This window comes from Lampris incognitus, chromosome 2, assembly GCF_029633865.1.
Source record: "Lampris incognitus isolate fLamInc1 chromosome 2, fLamInc1.hap2, whole genome shotgun sequence".
NCBI lineage: Eukaryota > Metazoa > Chordata > Actinopteri > Lampriformes > Lampridae > Lampris > Lampris incognitus.
In genome coordinates this window covers 126,517,691-126,539,345 of record NC_079212.1, presented here as the reverse complement: position 1 = coordinate 126,539,345, position 21,655 = coordinate 126,517,691, and the positions used below count along the sequence as shown (strand labels likewise).

Here is a 21,655-nt window from a genome sequence, read left to right as displayed (position 1 = left end):
TTGCCTCGTATGTCATTACAACACAATAACCTGGACTGGACGAAGACTGCCTCTCCTCTGCAACATTCAACGGGACAAAAAAAGTTCTCCCTGGCTGCTTTCGGATCGTTGTCCTCGTTGGAAATTGATCATTCAAATTCAAAACAAAGCTCGGAAGTTGTGTAACAGGAGGGCTGTCAGCATCTGCCGTCCTTCGACAGAGGCTACTGTGGCTGGGATGGGTTAACTGGGCCAAGCCATGGTGGTCACCCGTCTGGAGCTCGAGCTGTGCTACCGGGGGAGGAAGCTGAGGGGTTTCACCTGTAAGCTGACCCGCTCGGCCCACGGCTTCATTTCAGAGAGCTCGTGGTCCATCGCTGCCCAGGTCCTGCTGCCTTACTTGGTGTCCGGCCTGGGCATGGTGGCTGCAGGGATAGTCATGGACATAGTGCAAGTATGTGAAAAGGCTCTTATGCATGTGCACGTGCTTGTATGACAGACGGACAGACAGACAGACAGACAGTAATACTAAGAGAGGATTGCTCTGTAATTTGTGGTGCCCCAGAGTGGTCAAATGTTTCTTTTTCTCCAATTTTGAAAATACATTTTACTAAATAGAGGGCATGAACATTAGATTTTGGAAAGCTAGAAGAAAGATGGCAAGAAGTGGTTAAAATAAAGCAGCTATTGGCATCGTTGCATTTTAAAAAAAACATTTTTGATCTCATTATGCAAAGGATTATAGTTAATTAAAGTAAATTTCTGTTTTGGGATCTGCCTAGTTATCAGCGTTACGTTTACTTGCCTTGGAGCAATGGCAGCCCATGCACCTGAAGGACAGGAACTCTTGTGGTCACTCCTCACATTTACTTGTTATTTGAGAGCACAAATTGACAAAATTTGGGAAGCAATTTCCATATTTCAATTTATTAAAGTAAAACATCGACGTCACAAAATAAGAATGAAATGGGAAAGATCTGATATTTGGTGAACACAGTTTAATTTGTGGACCCAATTTTTAAAACGTGCGCTCAAATCCCCACCATTTTTTCAACTTCATTTGCTTAATTTGGTCACCCAGGGCTCCATAGTCATTTCAATTGGGTTTTGAGATTAAGGTCTATTTCCACTTGCAGAAAGTATTTCTCATAACCGTTTTGCAATATCTCTGTTTTTGAAGGCCTTTTAAAGGTAACTTGTGGAGGAATTCAGGAAGGCATTTTTTTTAATAACATAAACCTGTTAGCCTCTTTCTGTGTTGTATTCGGTAAATTGGGTTTTATTCTTTACACACTACATCCATTGCATGTAGTCCATCTTGGGAGAGAGATGCCTCCTCTGTTGCTCTCACTGAGGTTACCTCTTATTTTTCTCCCTGTTAAAGGTTTTTTTTAGGGAGTGGTTCTTTATCCAATGTGAGGGTCTAAGGACAGAATGTTGTGTTGCTGTGAAGCCCCCCTGAGGCAAATTTGTGATATTGGGCTATATAAATAGAACTTACTTGAAACCAAGTTATCCACAGAAATTGCGCACAAACTGCTGGGGGATGATTGATAAAACGGGGGTGAGTGCAAAAGTTTGAAAAGATTGTTAGTTATACAATTATAAAGAGGTCAAGTTTTTACAGAGAGAACATTTAGATAGGCATTACAAAAATACTGAGTTTGCTGTTGTTTTAGGGTCCTCACAGAGGACGAGAGTGAAAAAGTCTTCATGTATTGGCAGCCCTCAGTAAAAAGACTGTCTATTATATGTCAGGCACTCCCAGTCAATCTATATGTGGCAAGCCTCTGTAAAGGCTACAATATATTGAAACTAGAATTACATGTGGTTTGCTGTTATAGTTAATGGTAATATTTATATAAAAACTCTGATTCTGCACAGCTGCAATGGATATATACGTATATTCTGGAGAGGAGACAGTGGGACAGATAACAATACCTGAAAGAGACAGACACCGCAAAGTATGGCAAGGAGGCAAGGCAAATTTAGTTGTATAGCACATTTGATGATGCTGATGCTGATGATGATTTACTTCAAACATGTAAGTAAGTAGGATATAACATACGGATAAGTCATTGCCAATAATCTGAAGTGGTCAACAAATCCACATATCAAACTCAGTGAACAAATCTCCGTATGCATCAGACTATTTGTTACATGTTGGAAAAGGAGTAGGAGGAAGTATACACTTATTTTTCCCTGCCCCTTCTCACCTACTCTTAAGTTAATTCAGCTACTATACATTTCAAACTCAATTCCCACTGTACTGTATAGTTCAAATTCAATGCAAGTTGTGCTGCACAATACAAACTCAACTACGGTGAACAATGAGAGAAAAAAAGGGGGGGGACACATCGAAAACACGTGAGAGAAAGAGAAAAAAAAGAGAACGCAAAACACATCCTAATGTCTGTCATGTACCAAGAATAAACAGATCTCAATGCTACGTACAACCCAAATATCCACTCGATGTCATACAGAGAAAAATGGGGGGGGGGGGTGTAGTTAGGAATGTTTAGAGATAAAAATAAAACTTAGACAGTTAACACAACTCTTTGTCATCCCTGTATCTCTTGATAATCAGACCTTTGTACTTCTTCTTGATCTGGGTAATGTTTGTACTTTGTTTGAGTTCAATGCTCAAACTGTTCCACAATTTTACCCCACAGATTGAAATGCCCCCACTCTTCAAAGTTGTACGAACACGTAATTTCTTGAAGTTTAAGTTCCATCTCAAGTTATATTACCCTTCTCTATCTGAGAATATTTTTTGTGTAGTACTCGGTAGTAGATTGTTTCTTGCTTTGAACATTATTTGTGCTGTGTTAAATTCTACTAAATCCATGAACTTCAAGGCACTTGACTTTAAAAATAACTTGTTGGTGTGTTCATGATATCCTACATTATTAATTATCCTTATGGCTCTTTTTCGTAGTGTGGTTGTAGGTTGATTTTGTAGGTGTTACCCCATACCTCCACACAGTAGATTAGATATGGTAAAATACATTAACAATAGAGTGTACAATGATTTAGGATCCAGAATGTGTCTTGCTTTCCTCATGACTGCAATGCTCCTTGCCAGCTTTGCTCATACGTATGTTATGTGAGGTTTCCAGCAGATTTTGTGGTCTAGTATCACACCCTGGAATTTATTTTCATATACTCTTTCTAGTTGGATATTGTCTATCACTACTTTGGTTCTTGTTTCACAATTTCCAAACAATATAAACTTTGTTTTGTCCAGATGTAAGGATAATTTGTTTTTGTCAAACCACTGTATTAATTTTTTCCATATCCATTGTGGCCACCTCCAAAAGTTGCTGTAAATTCTCACTAGAATGAAATATATTCATGTCATCTGCAAATAAAACAAATTTCAATATTTCTGATATCTTGCATATATCATTTAAGTACAGAATGAATAGTTTTAGACCTAAAACTGACCCCTGGGGTGCACCACAAGAAATACCCATGCATGCCGATTTATATTCACCTATCTTTACAAACTGCTGCCTGTTACTTATACAGCTTCTTAGCCAATTCTGTACCACCCTTCTGATACCATACCTTTATAATTTGTCTATTAATCTATTGTGATCAATAATGTCAAAAGCTGTTTTTAGCTCTATAAATATTCCCACGGAAAACCTTTTTTGGTCTATGCAATTAGCTATTTCTTCAATTAGTTTGATCTGTTTGGTCAAAAACCTTACTGTCTACTGGTCAGCAGATTGTGCTTCTCAGTGAATTTGTCTAGTCTAGCAGCAAATAGTTTTTCCAATATTTTGGAGAATTGTGACAATAATGAAATCGGTCTGTAGTTAGTAAATTGGTGTCTCTCCGGTTTTATATAAGGGTATGACTTTTGCGATTTTCATTTTGCTTGGAACTTTACCAGATTGAAAGGACATGTTATAGATGTGGGTTAGTGATTTTGCAATAACTTTGATTACTTTCTTAACTATTGTCATATAAATATCATTCCAGTCAGTAGAGTTTTTGTTCTCGCATTTGTTTACAATGCCCACGATTTCCTTCTCTTTTACCGTGCTAAGAAAAATGGAAGTTGGATTTCTGTCTCTATATTCACTGTCATTCCCCTCTGTGATTGTTTGTTTGTCATTGATTTTTTTTTCCCTGCCAGTTTTGGGCCCACATCTACAAACAATCTGTCGAAGCCATTGACCACGTCTTCCATGTTATTTATAGTCTGTCATTATCTGTAAAATATTGAGGGCATATCTTGTTTATCCTCATAATGTTAGCTAGCTTGTTTTATATATATACTATATATATACAATTTTTTTGTATTTTATTTCTGCTCCATTGGTTCTGTGCTTTATGAATTCTTTATAGAGCCTTGTTTTATGACAAGCATTATGTCGTCCCTTTATGATCATTTCAGCCACAAGGCAATTCAAAGCGCTTTACATAAAACATAAAAGGCATTAAGACAAAATCTAAAAGCAACACAAGGCAATAAAAAGACATTTGAAAGCAAATAAAAGGATAGAGTAAAAGTTACAATGCAATGTGAGATGATAATCAATAGCTTTCAATTTTATTTAAAAGGCAGTGGTAAAAATGAAAGTCTTCAGCCTTGATTTAAAAGAAGTGAGAGCTGCAGCAGACCTGCAGTTTTCTGGGAGTTTGTTCCAGATATGTGGTGCATAAAAACTGAAAGCTGCATCTCCATGTTTAATTGTAACTTTGGGGACAGAATGCAGACCTGTCCCAGACGGTCGGAGAGGTCTGGATGGTTCATAGTGTACCATACAAGAGCTCTCTCCTTGCTAGACCTTTTGGAGGTAACCCGGCAGCAGCGTGGAACCACTTGCTCACTTGATAATGTAGCAGGGTTGGGGAGAAAAGGAGGGGGAAAAAAAGAAATACTGTAGCAGGGCTGGCTTTGGCTGAAGCCAGCTTGCTGCTAGGCAAAGCTTAGAAGGGCAAAGGATTACGCTCCATAATAAATGCATGAAAAATAGCCACTGATCAAACTAATCAAATCAAGCAGGTTGAATGGCTCAAGATGTCACCCGTAGCAAGGTTACTGTCCTATATAGTGTTTAGGTTATGTATGAAGCAGCTGAAAATAGAATTATGTTTTTTTTTTCAATTTCACATGAGACTGTTTTATCTTTCATTGAGAACAATGGTACAATAACCTATTGTTTTCAGATGTGGCATTTGATTTTCATTCATGTTGATTTTCACATGTTTTCTAACTAAAAATTATGTTTCAGTATTACGAGTTCGAAATAACTGATAAAAAATCCTGATAAATAGTATTTATCAGGATTTTTTTTTTTACTGTTGAATTAATAGGTCCTCCTGGTGTATTTCAGTGCTGGAACATGTTTTTTTACTTGTTGTATTTTTCACCAGTAGAAGTATGTCAGCAGAAAGAAGTTGTTTTGCAATCACTACAATGTAATTCAACACTGTTGGTGAATTTTTGAAAAGTTCTGTGGGGACATGTTTTGGCATAAAGAAGGTATTTATATGATCATTGTGGTGTATTTCAGCACTGGGACGTATTCAAGGATATCACGGAGGTATTTATCTTGGTGCCAGCCCTGGTGGGTCTGAAAGGGAATTTGGAGATGACGTTGGCATCCAGACTGTCAACAGCAGTGAGTGGAAACAGTCACACAACGATGTATACACACACACACACACACACACACACACACACACACACACACACACACACACACACACACACAGATAAGGACACTTAGTTATTCTATCCATATATTCTTTTGCTCTTTCATGTTGTCTTTGCCCATCTCTCTCTCCTATGGCTTTCCTCAGGCCAACACGGGGCAGATGGATGAGCCCCAGCAGCAGCGAAGGATGGTGCGCTGTAACCTGGCTCTCATTCAGGTGGCACTGCCCATTCCACCACACTTCTGTCACATTAACAAATCACTCTGTCACTTGGCCCATCTGGACAGACAGACAGATGCATACTTGCATGCATATATCCATCCATACATACATACTGCACATATACATACATACTATATACTTACATGTGTGCATATATGTATGCTATCCTACCGCTCTGTTTTCTTCACTATCCCCAGGTGCAGGCTACCGTGGTGGGCTTCCTGGCTGCGGTTGCTGCTATTGGGCTGGGGGCGATGGTGAAGGGCAGAATAGACTTTGTGCGGGCTTCTGTCCTCTGTGCCAGCAGTGTCACCACTGCTTTCATTGCTGCATTGTCTCTAGGTCAGACAATAGCACATAATAACTTTAAATACAGTGCCATTGAACAGAACCGGAAAGGCCAAATCAGAAAAGTAAAATTCCCAACTGTGATATTTGCTCCATCCATGTACTAATCCATCTGATTCTTATGAACGCAGTTCTTGAGCAAGGTAGGGCAAACTAGTTAGTGCAGTCAGCTGGTTTGGTACATGTGTGGGTCATGTACATGGCTAGGACTTTTACTTTCTGGACCTGGTTCTTCCACCACTGCAAACAAGTAATGCAATGCTATATTGCAAAAGTATAGCTAAAAACAGAGAAAAAGCATTGTTGATAGTAAGATTTGAAAGGCAGGCTGTAATTTGAGAATGTAAACTTTATCAAGCATGTGCTGTGGAGGACCGTTTGCATACAGGTTTTTTCAACCCAAAACACCAGCCGATTTCACCAATTAATACACCTTCAACCAGGCGAGGATGACCAGTTAGTGAAACCAGCTGACGGAGTGTCAGGTTGAAGAGCAAACCCGCATTCACCTGGCTCTACAGTGCATATCATTGGATTAACATGTGGTCGTTTCAATGTGTTAAATATTTATCCTGTGTTCATTAGGGCTGGTGATGGTGGCAATAATCACTGGGTCAAGGAAAGTGGGCATCAACCCAGATAATGTGGCTACGCCTATTGCTGCCAGCCTCGGGGACCTCATCACCTTGTCTCTACTTGCTGGTGTCAGCAGTTTCCTATACCATTACAGAGGTCAGAGGACTCACACATCACATTCATTTGACTTGTAGGGTCTTCAAAACTAACCGTCAGTGCCATGTTGACTTAGAAGCCACTCAGCCAGAGGAGGGCAGCAAAAGTCCAGTTTCATTCCTGCAAAACCTCTCATCAAGCATCAGGAGAATCTTTTGAGCCAATGCAAAAAAAAGCCTCCCCTTGGTTCCTAAATGATCTCTCTGATTTAACTTGCAGCACCAGTTGAAAATTAACATCCAACGCTACCATGTCTTGGTTGAGTTTGTTTGTCCACTCTTTGTTTCCTTTTCAAAATAGAAGGTCATTTTCATTTCCACATGCACCAGTTCATTTTCATGCAGAAATATAGTGTGGTGGGTATTTTATGAGGATATCCATCAAAGTGCGATACAGTATATGATAGTTTTGTTTGGTGTCATGTCTCTGTCAAGAACAATGGTACCTGCCCCTGGTGGTCTGTGTCCTCTTTCTGGTCCTCGTCCCAGTGTGGATTATCATAGCCCGCTCATTTCCACCAATCAGTGAGGTGCTACGGTCCGGCTGGCAGCCCGTTATTGTGGCCATGTCCATCAGCAGGTAACTCCCGCGGAACACAATTACCTCTGGAGGAGATGGGGTGTCAAGTAGATTGTGGGGTTCTTCCCTCTCGCTCTCTTTTGATCACAATGGTTTGATTAACTATTTTCTCACCATGACTAAAAACCTTATAAGATCTAGTCTTGAGATGCAGGACTTCAGTGGTATTGGCTTTTCCACAGAGATGTTTCCCATTATGTTTGTTTTGTCTTTTACAGTATTGGTGGTCTAATTCTAGACAAGACAGTGAGTGATCCAAACTTTGAAGGCATGGCAGTATTCACCCCGGTCATCAATGGTAGGTGGAAAGAATTCATCACACTAAAGAAGAAAAGCACATAGGTTGTCCTTCAGACTTCAAATCCTTCTGTATTTCTTGGATTTGCAATGACTTCAGAAAGTATTCAACCTATTCAACCCCCTTCCCCTCCCTTTGGACTTTTTCCACAATTTGTTCCCATTACAACCACCAAATTTTAATGCGTTGAAGTATTTTTCTCTACCTTCATTAGCACCACAGATCAAACTGTGGAGCAAAAGACACTTGTTTTATTAAAGAACATTCTGTTTTCAAAAATGAAAGACACATTTTGCATACACAAAAGTATTAAACCCCCCTCAGTCTTCTTGTATACATATATGTCTGTTTGAGGTTTAGACTGTTTCATGCTGGTATTTTTGTCCATGTCTTCATGCAAATTAGTTCCAACTCATTTGCAAAATTAGATCCAACAAATTTGCTCAATTAGCATCAATGGACAGCAAATTTCCGATCGTTCCTCAGATTTCCAGTGAAGTTGAGGTCAGGGCTTTGGCTGAGCCATTTCAGATTATTAACTGTCGTTTAAGACTTGCTTTAGTAGTTGTTGCTGTGTAGTTACAGATATAGTCCTGTTGTAAAATGAATATTTGCCCTAAATGCAGCTCTTTTGCCAACTGAAGACAAAAACACATATCTAAAAACTACAAGATCACATATACAGAACTACAAAAAAAAAAAATCACTGTCCAAGAAAAAAACAAAAACAAAAACAAATACCAGCCAGGATGACTGTTGGAACTGCTGTTCTGCATGGGCTAGCAGTTAGCTTAGCCTGCCCCCCTTCCACACCCTATTAGACCACCCTCGGTGTTTCCTCCGCGGGCACAGTTTCAGGCAGGTCCGTGGTCCCTGGGCCCACCAGACACAGCAGACCAGGCTCCCCCAGCCGATCCAATTCCAGCTCTCCCAGCCAGACACCTTCGACACACCTCCCCGCACTCCACATGACGACACCAAAAACACAGTCAATGTTAGGCGGGGCCGCCGCCAGACCACCCTCGGTGATATCAGAACTGCCGGTCTGCATGAGCTAGCAGTTAGCTTAGCCTGCCCCGCTTCCGCATCCTGTCAGACCGCCCTCGGTGTTTCCTCTTGGGGCACAGCTCTGGGCAGGGCTGTGGTCCCTGGGCCCACAGGATGCAGAAGACCAAGCTCTCCCAGCCAATCCAGCGCCAGCTCTCCCAGCCATCAAGCGAAGACACAAACTTAGACACAGACATGGACAGAGACACTGCATGGATGATGCTGGGTAAGGTTCCTGGAAACGTAAGTTCTCGCCGCCATCTTTCCACACCGGTACTGGGTGAGGCCTCCGCAAATGTGAATTTGTGCCGCCATCACGGGGTCACTAAATAACCCATAAATGCCTGTATCCAGCTCCGTTTTTGCTCTATTCATCTTGCCCTTCATGGCAACATGCTTTCCAATCCCCCCTGCTGAAACAGAACCCATTGTCACGATGCTGCCTCCACCAAGCTAGATAGTAGGGATGGTGTTACTTGGGTGTTGGACTGTGTCTAATTTGTGCAAAACATTGAGTTTTGCTTTTAGGCTACCTTTAGCCCCATCAAACCACAAAATCCTCTTCCAAAAGAGATTGGCTCTGTAAAGAGATGGGCCCTGCAACTTTTTTAAGTGTTGTAGCTCATCTCTTGGTCACTTGTCTGACAGTTTACTAGGATGGCCTGATCTTGGTAGTGTGTTGTGTGCTGTTTTTTCCATACAGTTACAATGGGAGTTCTGTCTTCTCCAATGAAGGTTCAAAGCTTTGCCAGTCCTTTTAAAAGCTTAACTTAACTTTTTGCTTGCAAGATTGTTTGCAAGCAAAAAGTTAAGTTAAGCTTTTAAAAGGACTGGCAAAGCTTTGAGCCTTCAAACCTTTGTGTGTGTGTGTGTGTGTGTGTGTGTGTGTGTGTGTGTGTGTGTGTGTGTGTGTGTGTGTGTGTGTGTGTGTGTGTGTGTGTGTGTGTGTGTGTGTGTGTGTGTGTGTGTGTGTGTGTGTGTGCTTGCAAACAACTTAATCTGTGGCACGGTGGCGCAGTGGTTAGCGTGGTCGCCTCACAGCAAGAAGGTCCTGGGTTCGAGCCCCGGGGTAGTCCAACCTTGGTGGGTCATCCCAGGTTGTCCTGTGTGGAGTTTGCATGTTCTCCCCATGTCTGCGTGGGTTTCCTCCGGGGGCTCCGGTTTCCTCCCACAGTCCAAAGACTTGTGGGTCAGGTGAATTGGCTGTACTAAATTGTCCCTAGGTATGAATGTGTGTGTGTGTGTGTGTGTGTGTGTGTGTGTGTGTGTGTGTGTGTGTGTGTGTGTGTGTGTGTGTGGGCCCTGTGATGGCCTGACGGCCTGTCCAGGGTGTCTCCCCACCTGCTGCCCAATGACTGCTGGAATAGGCTCCAGCATCCCTGTGTCCCTGAGAGCAGGATAAGCGGTTAAGATAATGGATGGATGGATGGACAATTTAATCTCTCAGAGTTCCTCGGGCAGTTCTTTGGTCTTCATGACAACAAAAACTGATCTGATCTGCTGTTTCAGTTGTGAGACCTCCCAATGCTGGTGATATTTATTAACCAATCATGCAATTAAACTCGTATGGATTCAAAATCAACACGGGGACCTTTCTATTGTATTCAGTGTTATCTCTCAAGAAACCTGAATACACATGGCCCAACATAGGTTGTTAATGCAAAGGGGGTGAATAATTATTTTAGATTAGATTATATTGGGGGCGTCTGGGTGGCATGGAGGGCTATTCCATTGCTTACCAACATGAGGATCATCGGTTTGAATCCCTGTGTTGGTCCCCGGCTTGGTTGGGTGTCCCTATAAGCACAATTGGCCGTGTCTGTGGGAGGGAAGCCGGATGTGGGTATGTGTCCTGGTTAATACACTAGCGCCTTCTCTAGTTGGTCGGGGCGCCTGTCTGGGAGGGAGGGAGAACTGGGGGGAATAGCGTGATCCTCCCATGCGCTATGACCCCCTGGCGAAACTCCTCACTGTCAGGTGAAAAGAAGCGGCTGGCGACTCCACATGTATCGGAGGAGGCATAGTCTGTAGCCCTCCCTGGATCGGCAGAGTGGTGTAATTGGCCAGATACAACTGGGGGGAAATCCCCCCCCCCCAAAAAAGATTAGATTATATTAAATTACTTTCATGAATCCCCTGATGGGGGAAATTTAGGTGTAATTTAATAATTTTCAAGTTTTTTTATTTTTGATGTAATTCTGAAGATATCTAACCAGTTTATTTCCTTTTGACATTATAGAGAATGACTTCTCTTTAAGTAGACTTTGCTTTCTGAAGCCACTGTGTAATTCCTCTGAACATTTACCATCAAGGAGGCAACTGACATACACCTTTGTGTGTGATTAACAGATGTGATCAAAACATGACTAACAACCATCAGTGTATATTTTATGGTAAAGTTTGATAAGCAATATGATTTGATTAGTATTGGAAATATTATGGTCACTGCAACTAAGGTACTACGATATAGACGGGTGACAAAGTAAAACCTGAATGCTTGACCCCTACAGTGAGGGGGTCTGGGGCCTCTGTTATGCTGTGGGGGACATTTTCCTGGCATAGTTTGAGTCCACTTGTCTCCTTAAAGAGAAGGATCACTGCAAATCAATACAAAGTTATTCTGAGTGATCACCTTTATCCTGTGATGAAACATTTCTATCCTGATGGGAGTGGTCTCTTCCAGGATGACATGCCCCCATCCACACAGCACAAAGGATCACTTAATGGTTTGGTGAGGATGAAAATGATGTAAATCATATGCTATGGCTTTCACAGTCACCAGATCTCAACTCAGTTGACCACCTGTGGGAGATTTTCGAGCGATGTTTTAGACAGCGCTCTCCACCATCATCAACAAAACACCAAATGAGGGAATATCTGTTGGGAGAATGGTGTTCATCCCTCCAATAGAGTTCAGAGACTTGTAGAATCTATGACAAGGAGCACTGAATCTGTTCTGGAGGCTTTTGGTGGCCCAACACCTTACTAAGACACTTTATGTTGTTTTTTCCTTTCATTTGTCACCCGTCTGGAGTTAAAACCACTTTCACTGGATAATTCCTTGGTATTTTTGCTTCATAGATACAAGCTTACGTTCAAAGGGCTCCAGCCCTCGTGTTCTGTTCAGAATGACTAAAGAACCATACCTATTGATCATATTATTTGCAAGATGTAGATAGTTTATAGTGTGTATTTTCTAATACATTTTACAGTTGCACTGCTATAAAATCCCAAGGTGTCCTGGGTGAATGTGATGGGAGAATAGCACATCTGTTGCTAATAAGTGAGCAGAACATAAGGATTAAGAGCGGAGGTCCCAAATAAGATGTAAAAATAACCCCAACAAAATTATATATGGCACAAAATTAAGCTGAACTAGGTCACCTAATTAATTGTTTGGCATTATCATAATACTTTTACAGATTCCGCTATAAAAGTACCGGATGATGACGTTCAGGTCGTTCTTAGCCAAAATGCATAGTGTTTTAAAATGATAATGAGACAAATGAAAAGAGGAGTCTGTGCCCAGTTGTATTTCTGCTTTACATGTGTTATGAATACAAGCCCCAGCTGATCGGTGGAAAATAAAAAACCATGGGTTGTGTAATATGCAGAGATGACTTTTAGAGCTTTGGCAATTTAACGGTCTTTTTGGTTGAAGTGTGACATTTCAGCTTTATAATTTGTGGTATTGTTTAAAATATGAAAGCTTCATGAAATTGATCTTGTATGGAGAGAACTTTAGCATCCAAACCCTCAACTATTAATCTGCATGCCTGCACCCCCTCACAGAAAGCAAATGTGTGTTTCAATGCATACATTCTAAAGCAAGATAAAGAACTAAAGACCTGATATATCAACAAGTCATTACCATTGTACTGTAGTTCTTTTCACAGCCCTGGCCCTGCCTCCATTTGTTTCCCTTGTGTTTCTCTTTTCCCCTGTGTCTCCTGTTTTCCCCTGTGTGTATAATGATAATAATAATAATAATAATAATAATAATAATAGGGGTGGCACAGTGGCGCAGTGGATAGCGCGGTTGCTTCACAGCAAGAAGATTCTGGGTTCGAGCCCAGGGTTAGTCCACCCTTGGGGGTCATCCCGGGTCGTCCTCTATGTGGAGTTTGCATGTTCTTCCCATGTCTGTGTGGGTTTCTTGTGGGTGCTCCGGTTTCCTCCCACAGTCCAAAGTCAGGTGAATCAGCCGTACTAAATTGTCCCTAGGTATGAATCTGTGTGTGTGTGTGTGTGTGTGTGTGTGTGTGTGCGTGCGTGCGTGCGTGCGCACCCTGTGATGGCCTGGTGGCATGTCCTGGGTGTCTCTCCGCCTGCCTCTCAATGACTCCAGGCTCCAGCATCCCCACGACCCTGACAGCAGGATAAGCGGTTTGGCTAATGGATGGGTGGATGGATAATAATGATAATAATAACTATATGTGCTGTGGGTGTGGGCGTAGCTTCCTTCCTTGGCATTCTCCTGCTCCCCCCTGATTCACAGCTCATTCACCTCATCTGCCCAGCCTGCACACCTGCCTTCCATCAACTCAACACTATATCTACTCCGGTTCTCCATCCACTCGTCGCCAGGTCCCTCTGGTCCCCTTGCCTGCCTGCTTATCCACAACCAGCTGAGGTCACATCCTTGTTCATCTGTCCTGCTCTACTCAACTCTGCTAACCAACCATCCAGCTCTGTTCAGCTCTGCCATTGCCCCTCTAATTTCTGCTTTGCCTGCCATCCTCATTCCCCTTTTATTCCTACAACAAACCCCTTTTTATATTACTTAATTCTGTTGTGTATGTCTGCATTTGGGTCTGCTTCTACTGATCATATCAGTTCTGCTCATGTAGAGATAACCCCTGGCCTTTTAAACGGATCTCAGAGGTGTGGAGAGTCCTCAGATCTTTAGTGGTTGCAGGCCAGTTTGCTATGTTTGTTGCCAACAATATGGCATACTAAGTAGAGAGGAATAACAATGGCCTTTACATAAACCACACGCCTGTTTAGAATCTCAACTATGTACCGCCTGCTTCCCATTTCCGCACTATTTCAGCCAGTGTCACTGCTTACCAAAGACTCCTGCATATTGCCATCCCAAAACAGGAAGTGCATTTGCATCGCTATTCAGAGTTTTCTGGGCCTTGGCTTGTTGACCAGAGGTACTCCTTTCTCTTCGGTCTTGTCCTCGTGATCCATTGGGTTGAAAGCCTTGCAAGCCAAAGAGCTTTTACTTGTTTTGGCTGTTTTAACTGAGTGTAAAGAGGAGGACTGTGATACTGTGAACCAACATTGTGATCACCTCTTTGCAGTTAACTGTGACATGGATGACTAATAACTGCTGCACAACTGTCAGAATCTTAGGCAAAATCCCAGATTGGATGGTGAACCTTTTTCATGGAAATTTTTACACACATGCTTTATATCTCACAAGTGCATAGTCTTTTTTTGTTGTTGCTCTAAGCCAGAGGCCACAAGACATTTGCAGATAGTCTTTAGTAATCTCTCATGTCTTTTCCCAGGTGTGGGAGGTAATCTGGTGGCCATCCAGGCCAGCAGAATCTCGACCTACCTTCATTGCTGGAGTGTTCCTGGAGCTCTACCAGTCGGGATGGGCGTCAACTGCCCCAACCCCTGTGTCACATTCTGCTCCTCAGGTTAGCCACAGCAACAGCTGATGATCAAACACCAGTTACACAAAGCCAACACGAGCGTGCCAACTATATTTTGCCCACTTTGTCCATGGGGGGGGGGGGTGCCTCAGTGAGGACCTACAATTAATCATTGGTGATAAAACATTCATCATGAATACGTTTAGAGTGCAAATATGCGTTGTATCAGCAGACCTGTGTCTCAGAGACCAATATGAGAACAAACACCCCATATGATACAACAAGGCCAAATGGACTACAACCATCAGTGCATGAATGTGTGTGTGAAAGGGTGAATGTGAGGCATATATTGCAAAGTGCCTTGAGTGGTTGGTAGACTAGAAAAGCGCTATATAAATGTAGTCCATTTACCATTAGATGATAATAATCTTCTGGAGATTAAGAAATAGATCAAGTCAAATGTAATGGTCACACAGCAATAAGGAAATTCTTCTCTAATGGTCAGTTTGGTATTGCATCATCACTTTAAAATGGTGATGGTAGGAATAACACAGCTGGATCTTCATATTGAATGAGTGATGAATCACTCCAATTCAAGAATGCATACAACATGTTACTATAGCAAACAATATAAAAATGCACATGTAAAAACAATGCAAAAAAATTTGGTAATTCATATATTAGAGACACCCCCCTCCAAAAAAAATCAAATTTTGGACAAAAATCCTTTTGTCCAATAACGCAGCAGAAAGTGGATCAAGGAAACATTCGTACAGTGCCTGCTACTTATATGCTTGCACATTGTTCATCCATAGGAGTGAACTCCAGATCAGCCAGAGTCCTGCTCAGCCTTGTGGTACCGGGTCATCTAATCTTCCTTTACACAGTGCACCTCCTGCAGGGGGGGCACATGACCATGACACCTGCCTTCATCATCTGCTACCTGTGTGTAGCTCTGCTCCAGGTGAGATAGTTAATGTGTTCGAGATTTCATTTTCCTTTAATTGGAAGTCTTTTTTCTTTTAACTTGGGAGTTAATGAATTGCCTCTAAGTAAGAAGTATATTGTAAGTGTGTGTTTAAGTATATTTGCACAGTGATAATAACAGTGTGCCTGTTGCATAGTCTAGGGCTATTACTGCCAATGCTGCTTTGCTATCCCTTGGAAAAAAATTTTTTTTTACTTCAGTGCACTTTTAGTACACCCATTTTAAACTTTTAAAAAAGGCAAATTTTGTTCTTGCAAAAGGTGATCTTGATATTATACTTAGACTTGTTGAATACTTTTTGAGTACAATTACTGTATTTTAGTTCATTTTTTTATAATTTTAGTAAGTTAACTAAAAATATACATTTCAGTCTCAGGAGTATTCAGGAATACCTTTTTACTTAACCCTGAATACACTTACAAGTGTACTTTTATAAATTAAAAATATGCCTGTTCAGTCCCAAAGAGTAACACAATGGGACACAAAGTATACCTATGCCCTAATAGTAAGTGTGGTGCATCTTTACTCTTAGCCAAAGCTTATCATTGATGTGCGTTTTGTTCCCAGACTTAAAGTGCTTTACAAAACAACATCAACAAAACTTTCAAAGGGACAGTAAACTGAAAGCTTGGTTTCAGTGATTTACTATGGCCTGAACTAAATGGCTAAAATTTGACGGGTCTAAGGGTTGATGAATACAGACTATGAATTTGTTTGCTCTAGGAGTCCTGCGTTGTCTGACACTTTGTACCTGAGCTTGTCTTATCTCACATTGTCCACAAACAGGTAGGGATTTTGCTCTACGTGGCTAGATTGATGGTACAGTGGATGTGGCATAGAGGAATGGACCCAGATAACTTCTCGATACCATACCTCACCGCCTTGGGGGACCTGCTAGGAACTGGGTTTCTGGCTCTCAGCTTCAGAGTGATTCTAATAACAGGTTTCACTTGAACCAAAGTTTGACAGAAGTTGGAACCTGGGGGTTATTTTGGTTAAATAAACACTGGGCACCATATGCCATTCCTCATCTGCAAGCAGTTGAAAAAAAAAAAATCTGCAAAACAAGTTGGATAAAGGAGGGGGTTGGGGCAGAGGAGAAAGCATATGTGTTTAACAGTTGAAGTTGATGAAAAGTTATTTAGCACTTTGGTCTCTAATTTTTGCCAGCTCACTGTGGATCAATAGATATACACTGTTCACAGGAGTTTCCGTGGCCTCTCAGTCAGCACCACCAAGCTTATGGAGTAGTTTAAAAGTTGGAAATAAGTATGAAGGCTATACCATGTAGAACCACTGCTGCAGAAACTGCTGAGACATTTGTACACCTATTGTAAATGCTTTGATGTTAAATGGTGAATGATTGTATTAAAGCAATAACAGCACATTGTTCTTATTTTAAAGTGCACATATACATAGCTGGTCTCTGGAGTCTTGTTTGTTTGATGTAGATTTGTGCCTTAGTGATCAGCTAACATAGGCCTCTAATGTATTAGCACCAGGGGCTACTGCCCTAATTTTAGTACTGTCAAATATCCCATAAATATTTCTTTCTGCAGATCCATTATGCGGTTATTTTTACAGTGCCAACAAGTAGTCCATTATTCTTAAAATGTTTTACTGTGGTGCCTCCGTAGCTGAATGATTACAGCGTATCGCCAGTTCGAATCCAGCTGACAACCTTTGTTGCATGCCATACCCCCCCTCCCCCATTTCCTGTCTGCCTCTTCACGTTTGCTGTCTAATAAAGGTAAAAAATAAAACAGAATAAAAAAAAAGTTTCATTTTTAGTATCTACACAAACTTTATTTATGGCAAAGATATTCCCCAGAAGTCTGCAACCTGGGTGTCATTCTGGACTCCACTGTCTCATTCTAGTCACACATGAAGTCCATCACTAAATCTGCTTTCTTTCACCTCAAAAACATCCCCGGACTCCAGTCATCACTCTCAGACTCCGTGGCAGAGACCCTCATTCACGCCTTCATCACCTCCTGTCTGGATTATTGCAATGGGGTCTTGTCCAGAGTGCCCAGCAAAGCCTTGCACAGGCTTCAGTTATGTGTAGAACTCAGTTGCTGAGGTTCTCACCTGCACCAAACCCTGGCAGCCCATCACCCCTACCCTCATCCACTTTCACTGCCTCCCGGTCAAGTCCTGCATGTCCTACAAAATCCTCCTCACCTACAAATCCCTCCATTCACTTGCCCCCCAGTACCCATCAGAACTCCTTCACCCCTATATCCCATCCCGGAATCTGCAATCCGCAGACACAGGCCTGCTTTCCATCTCCCACACCAGCCTGTGGACTTTTTGGGACAGAGCCTTCAGTGTGGCAGCTCCCACCTCTTGGAACTCTCTCCTGGCAGAGATCTGCAATTCTGCTTCTTTGGACACTTTTAAAAAAAACTCCTGAAAACCCACCTGTTCACCGAGGCCTATGGTCCCTAGTCCCTTCTATCATCCCCAGCAATCATTGCCATTTTTATTTTCTGTTCTTGCATTATTTGTTTTGTCTGCTCCACTATGTGTAAAGTGTCCTTGGGTCCCTTGAAAGGCACGATATAAATTTAAGTTGTTATCTAGTGGCATTTTCATGCACAAAAGATATAGTATGCATCACTCTGCATTGGGCCTTTACAGTCCATTGTTATGCACTTTCAGAAAAATACTTGTCTCTGTGGTTGTCTATTTAAGGAACTGGTTTAATTACCAAAGATTCTATTGTCAAACCTACTGAGCTTGAGAAAACTTTGAAGATATGCTATAATGTTTGTAAGATCTTCCTAAACCAGCACTTAATGTCTTCACACATATGGTTTGCTGTTAAAATAAAAACATCCACATACCAAGACAGGGTATGTTGTCATCAGTGTAGTCATATCGTTCAGGGAAGACTATACTTCGGTTCCATAGAAGTAAAGGTTGAGTAAACATTCATGGTCTTACGATTCCAGCTAGGGTTAAGAAACAGCTATTCTTATAAGTGGGAGGCATATACCCCCAGAAAATATATGTACGTGATTATTTACTTATTTCATTGACACTTTTGCTTTAAGAACTAAACCAAAGCTAAAAGAAAATAAATGTATACGTAAATGGGCTGCACTGCATTTATATCGCACTTAGTCTACCGACCACTCAAAGTGCCTTACTTTTGCTTTCACAGCTAAATCAAAGCTAAAAGAAAATAAATGTATATAGTGCTTTCCTAGTCTACCAACCACTCAAAGCGCATTACAATGTATGCCTCACATTTGCCCATTCATACACATGCATTCATACTATACTGGTGGAAGAGGCTGCCATGCAAGGTGCCAGCCTGCTCATCAGAAGCAATTAGGGGTTCAATGCTTTGCTCAAGTACTATTTGACACGCTCTCTTGTAGGAGCCAGGGCTCAAACCAGGAATCTTCCTATTACCAGACGACCTGCTCTACCTTCCGAGCCATGCCACCCCCACATTTTATACCATATTTCCTCTGAATAGTAATCCAAGTTTAAATTAAAACTAGAGTGTAAACCCAAATTCACTCTTGCATATGTGAAAATGTCAGATTTTCTACTACTGCTATTTAAATCAATAAACCGGGTTTTGGGCGGCACGGTGGACCAGTGGTTAGCCTGGTGCCTCACAGCAAGAAGGTCCTGGACCGCGGGGGTTGTCCAACCTCGGGGATCATCCCAGATCATCCTCTGTGTGGAGTTTGCATGTTCTCCCCGTGTCTGCGGTGGGTTTTCTCCGGGTGCTCCGATTTCCCCCACCATCAAAAGAATCCTGCATGTTAGGGTTTATACTGCTGTCTGTGCCCCTGACCAAGGCCATGGGAAAAGAACTAGAGTCAGTCCCCTGGTGCTGCATCAAGGCGGCAGCCCACTGCTCTTAGCTACACAGATCACAGCTAGGATGGGTTAATTTGCAGTAACTGAATTTCCCCAAGGAGATTAATAAAGGAAACTTAATTATAAACGAAGATAACTGCTTAACTGTGTTTATTTGAAAATGCTGAGAAAATGAATTCCTATCTTGTTTGAATGGCTGGTTGAATAGTCAAAGATAACAATAAATACTTTTTATGCCATTGTTGCACAAAATCTCTTCCTACAGTACAAAAATTAACTATCACAGTTGCAGAGAATGTCATGTATTTTGTCAAAATAAGGCCCACAATCAAAGGCACATACAATAAGACATTCATTGTAAGAGTAATATAAATACCATTCTACGTTCACTTTGATGTAGATATTACATTTGTGGTGCAAAATTATACCTCCAAAGACAGCAGATAACTATCAAAATATAGGAATCAAGTTTGTTGAGGATCATTTCCTACAGTACGCACTGGTAGTGCATCCCAGGTCAGGCTTACAGAGATAACAGCCACTCTATTGGCTCAACTTTTACAATAAAAAGTCATTTGCCTACTTTAGGCATAAGCGTTCATCTTGTGATGAAATGTCCTCACCTATTAGCATCCTCTCGAGAGAGAAAAAGTGATAATGTTTTTTCATGAAGCACTTTAAAGGATAATACCATTTCAACTTGGGTCTTATTTTCTTAGTTTTTCCAACCATGCATATTGGTTACGATATAATTTTACTCACTGGTAGCCAGACAAAGCAGCGTTTTGTGGAGCAATTGAACACGAATGAGCCTTAAACCTGTCCTTTCAAACAACAACGAAGACAAAAACTAGCACCCCAGTTAGACTGTGCACATGATTTCCATTATCTATGGCTTGTCAATTGTGTTGGCCGGGTAGTTTACTAATGGTTACTGCTACCTATTGTAAGTATAGGGTGGTCACTCCTACAAGTTGGACCAGGAAGTAGCTAAGCTATATGATTGACAACTGATAATATCGGACATTTTGGGTAGTAACTTAACGTACATTTTCGTTTTCACTTCCAAATACGGGGTTTAAATAACTGGGTTGAATTGGTCTTGTTGAAACATATCCAATGCTTGTGTTAGTAGCCCCATAAGATGCCATTGTAAAGCTGAGTCGAGCAGTAGTCCCGTGTCCAAATTCTTGAAAATGAAGCTGGTGAGTAAAAGGACATCATAACCGATATGCATGATGGCAAAAACTAGCACACAGGTTATAAAAAACTGGAATTATCCTTTAAATCCATTTCACCAGATTCATTCTTTCCAATAACACTTGATATCCTTTGAAGATTAATTCTGTATCAATTTTTGTGTTTTTGTTGAGTCGACGACATTGTTTTAATTAATGGGGCCTACAAAGGGCAATTGTGATCATCCCAAACCAACTGAACGAAGCTCTGTGGGCTCGAGACGTTCCAGCCTCATCTAAACTTGAGGTAGGCTGGCGTAGAGTAGTTGAAGAGCAGGAAGTCCATGCGGTAGAGGTTATAAAGCTTTTTCTGGTAGAAGGGGTTGATGTTGTGAAAGAACTGGGCTGCCATGTCTCCTGTAGTCCTTGTACTTTTGGAGGAGGCCGGGAATGCGACCTGGCCATCCACCCCTGCCAGCTGCAACACATAGCGGGAGTCCTGCTCCAGCGTCTCGTACTTTCCCACCACGTCGTAGTGAATGAGGCAGGGGTGGCACAGCGAGTGCACCCGCTCCCAGTGCTCGTTGAAAGGTTCCTCACGCTGGGTGGCTGGGTCCACAAGGTAGTACACAAATTCCTCAAAGGATACGTCATTGCCCCTCTCTAGGGCCTCTGGTTGCGGGTCTGGCCTGTGCCGCCGGACTATCTTCGTGCCGTACCGTTTATGAAATGCCGTGTTATAGCTCCGCGTGAACTTGTTGCGGTATGCCGAAACCAGCCGCTCGAAGGGCTCACGCACGAACACAAACTTCAGGTAAGAGCGTAGACGCTGATTGATCTGCGAGGTGGAATACTCCGACAGTGTACGGAGGTTTCCCGGCACATGGGCCTCGTTGGCAGGGATGGACAGGGGATTTTGATGGGGCCCTGCGACGCCCGTCAGAACCATGAGCACACGCTTCCAGTTGGTGCATGCCACTTTGGGCACATAGCAATACAGCAAACCGTGCTGGTCGTCCACGATGACATGCTTAAGATCCTCGGGGATGAGGACACGCCGTTTGTGAGTGTACGAGCGACACGCCTCCTCTAGGAGCTCCCGCCGGCCCTGATGGATTGCCTGCACCGCTGACTCAACCTAGAAAAATAAAAAGAC

General features: G+C 42.0%; 1 protein-coding gene across 1 annotated transcript; it reads left to right on the top strand.

Moving 5' to 3' along the window:
• The first annotated feature begins 238 nt into the window (after nucleotides 1–238).
• LOC130107093 (solute carrier family 41 member 3-like) lies at nucleotides 239–21,279 on the top strand. The gene is made up of 11 exons (XM_056273501.1): nucleotides 239–433; nucleotides 5,511–5,618; nucleotides 5,800–5,871; nucleotides 6,075–6,219; nucleotides 6,811–6,957; nucleotides 7,392–7,536; nucleotides 7,755–7,834; nucleotides 14,401–14,535; nucleotides 15,306–15,454; nucleotides 16,265–16,414; nucleotides 21,129–21,279. The coding sequence occupies exons 1-11, from the start codon at nucleotides 239–241 to the stop codon at nucleotides 21,225–21,227; spliced, it is 1,425 nt and encodes a 474-aa protein (XP_056129476.1). The 3' UTR covers nucleotides 21,228–21,279.
• Nucleotides 21,280–21,655: the final 376 nt, after the last annotated feature.

Bases quoted from the DNA above. Each gene is read 5' to 3' on its own strand.
- LOC130107093 (XM_056273501.1), top strand. From the start codon at position 239: ATGGTGGTCACCCGTCTGGAGCTCGAGCTGTGCTACCGGGGGAGGAAG. The intron at 6,220-6,810 runs GTCAGACAATAG...TGTGTTCATTAG, and splicing joins CATTGCTGCATTGTCTCTAG to GGCTGGTGATGGTGGCAATA. The intron at 7,835-14,400 runs GTAGGTGGAAAG...GTCTTTTCCCAG, and splicing joins ATTCACCCCGGTCATCAATG to GTGTGGGAGGTAATCTGGTG.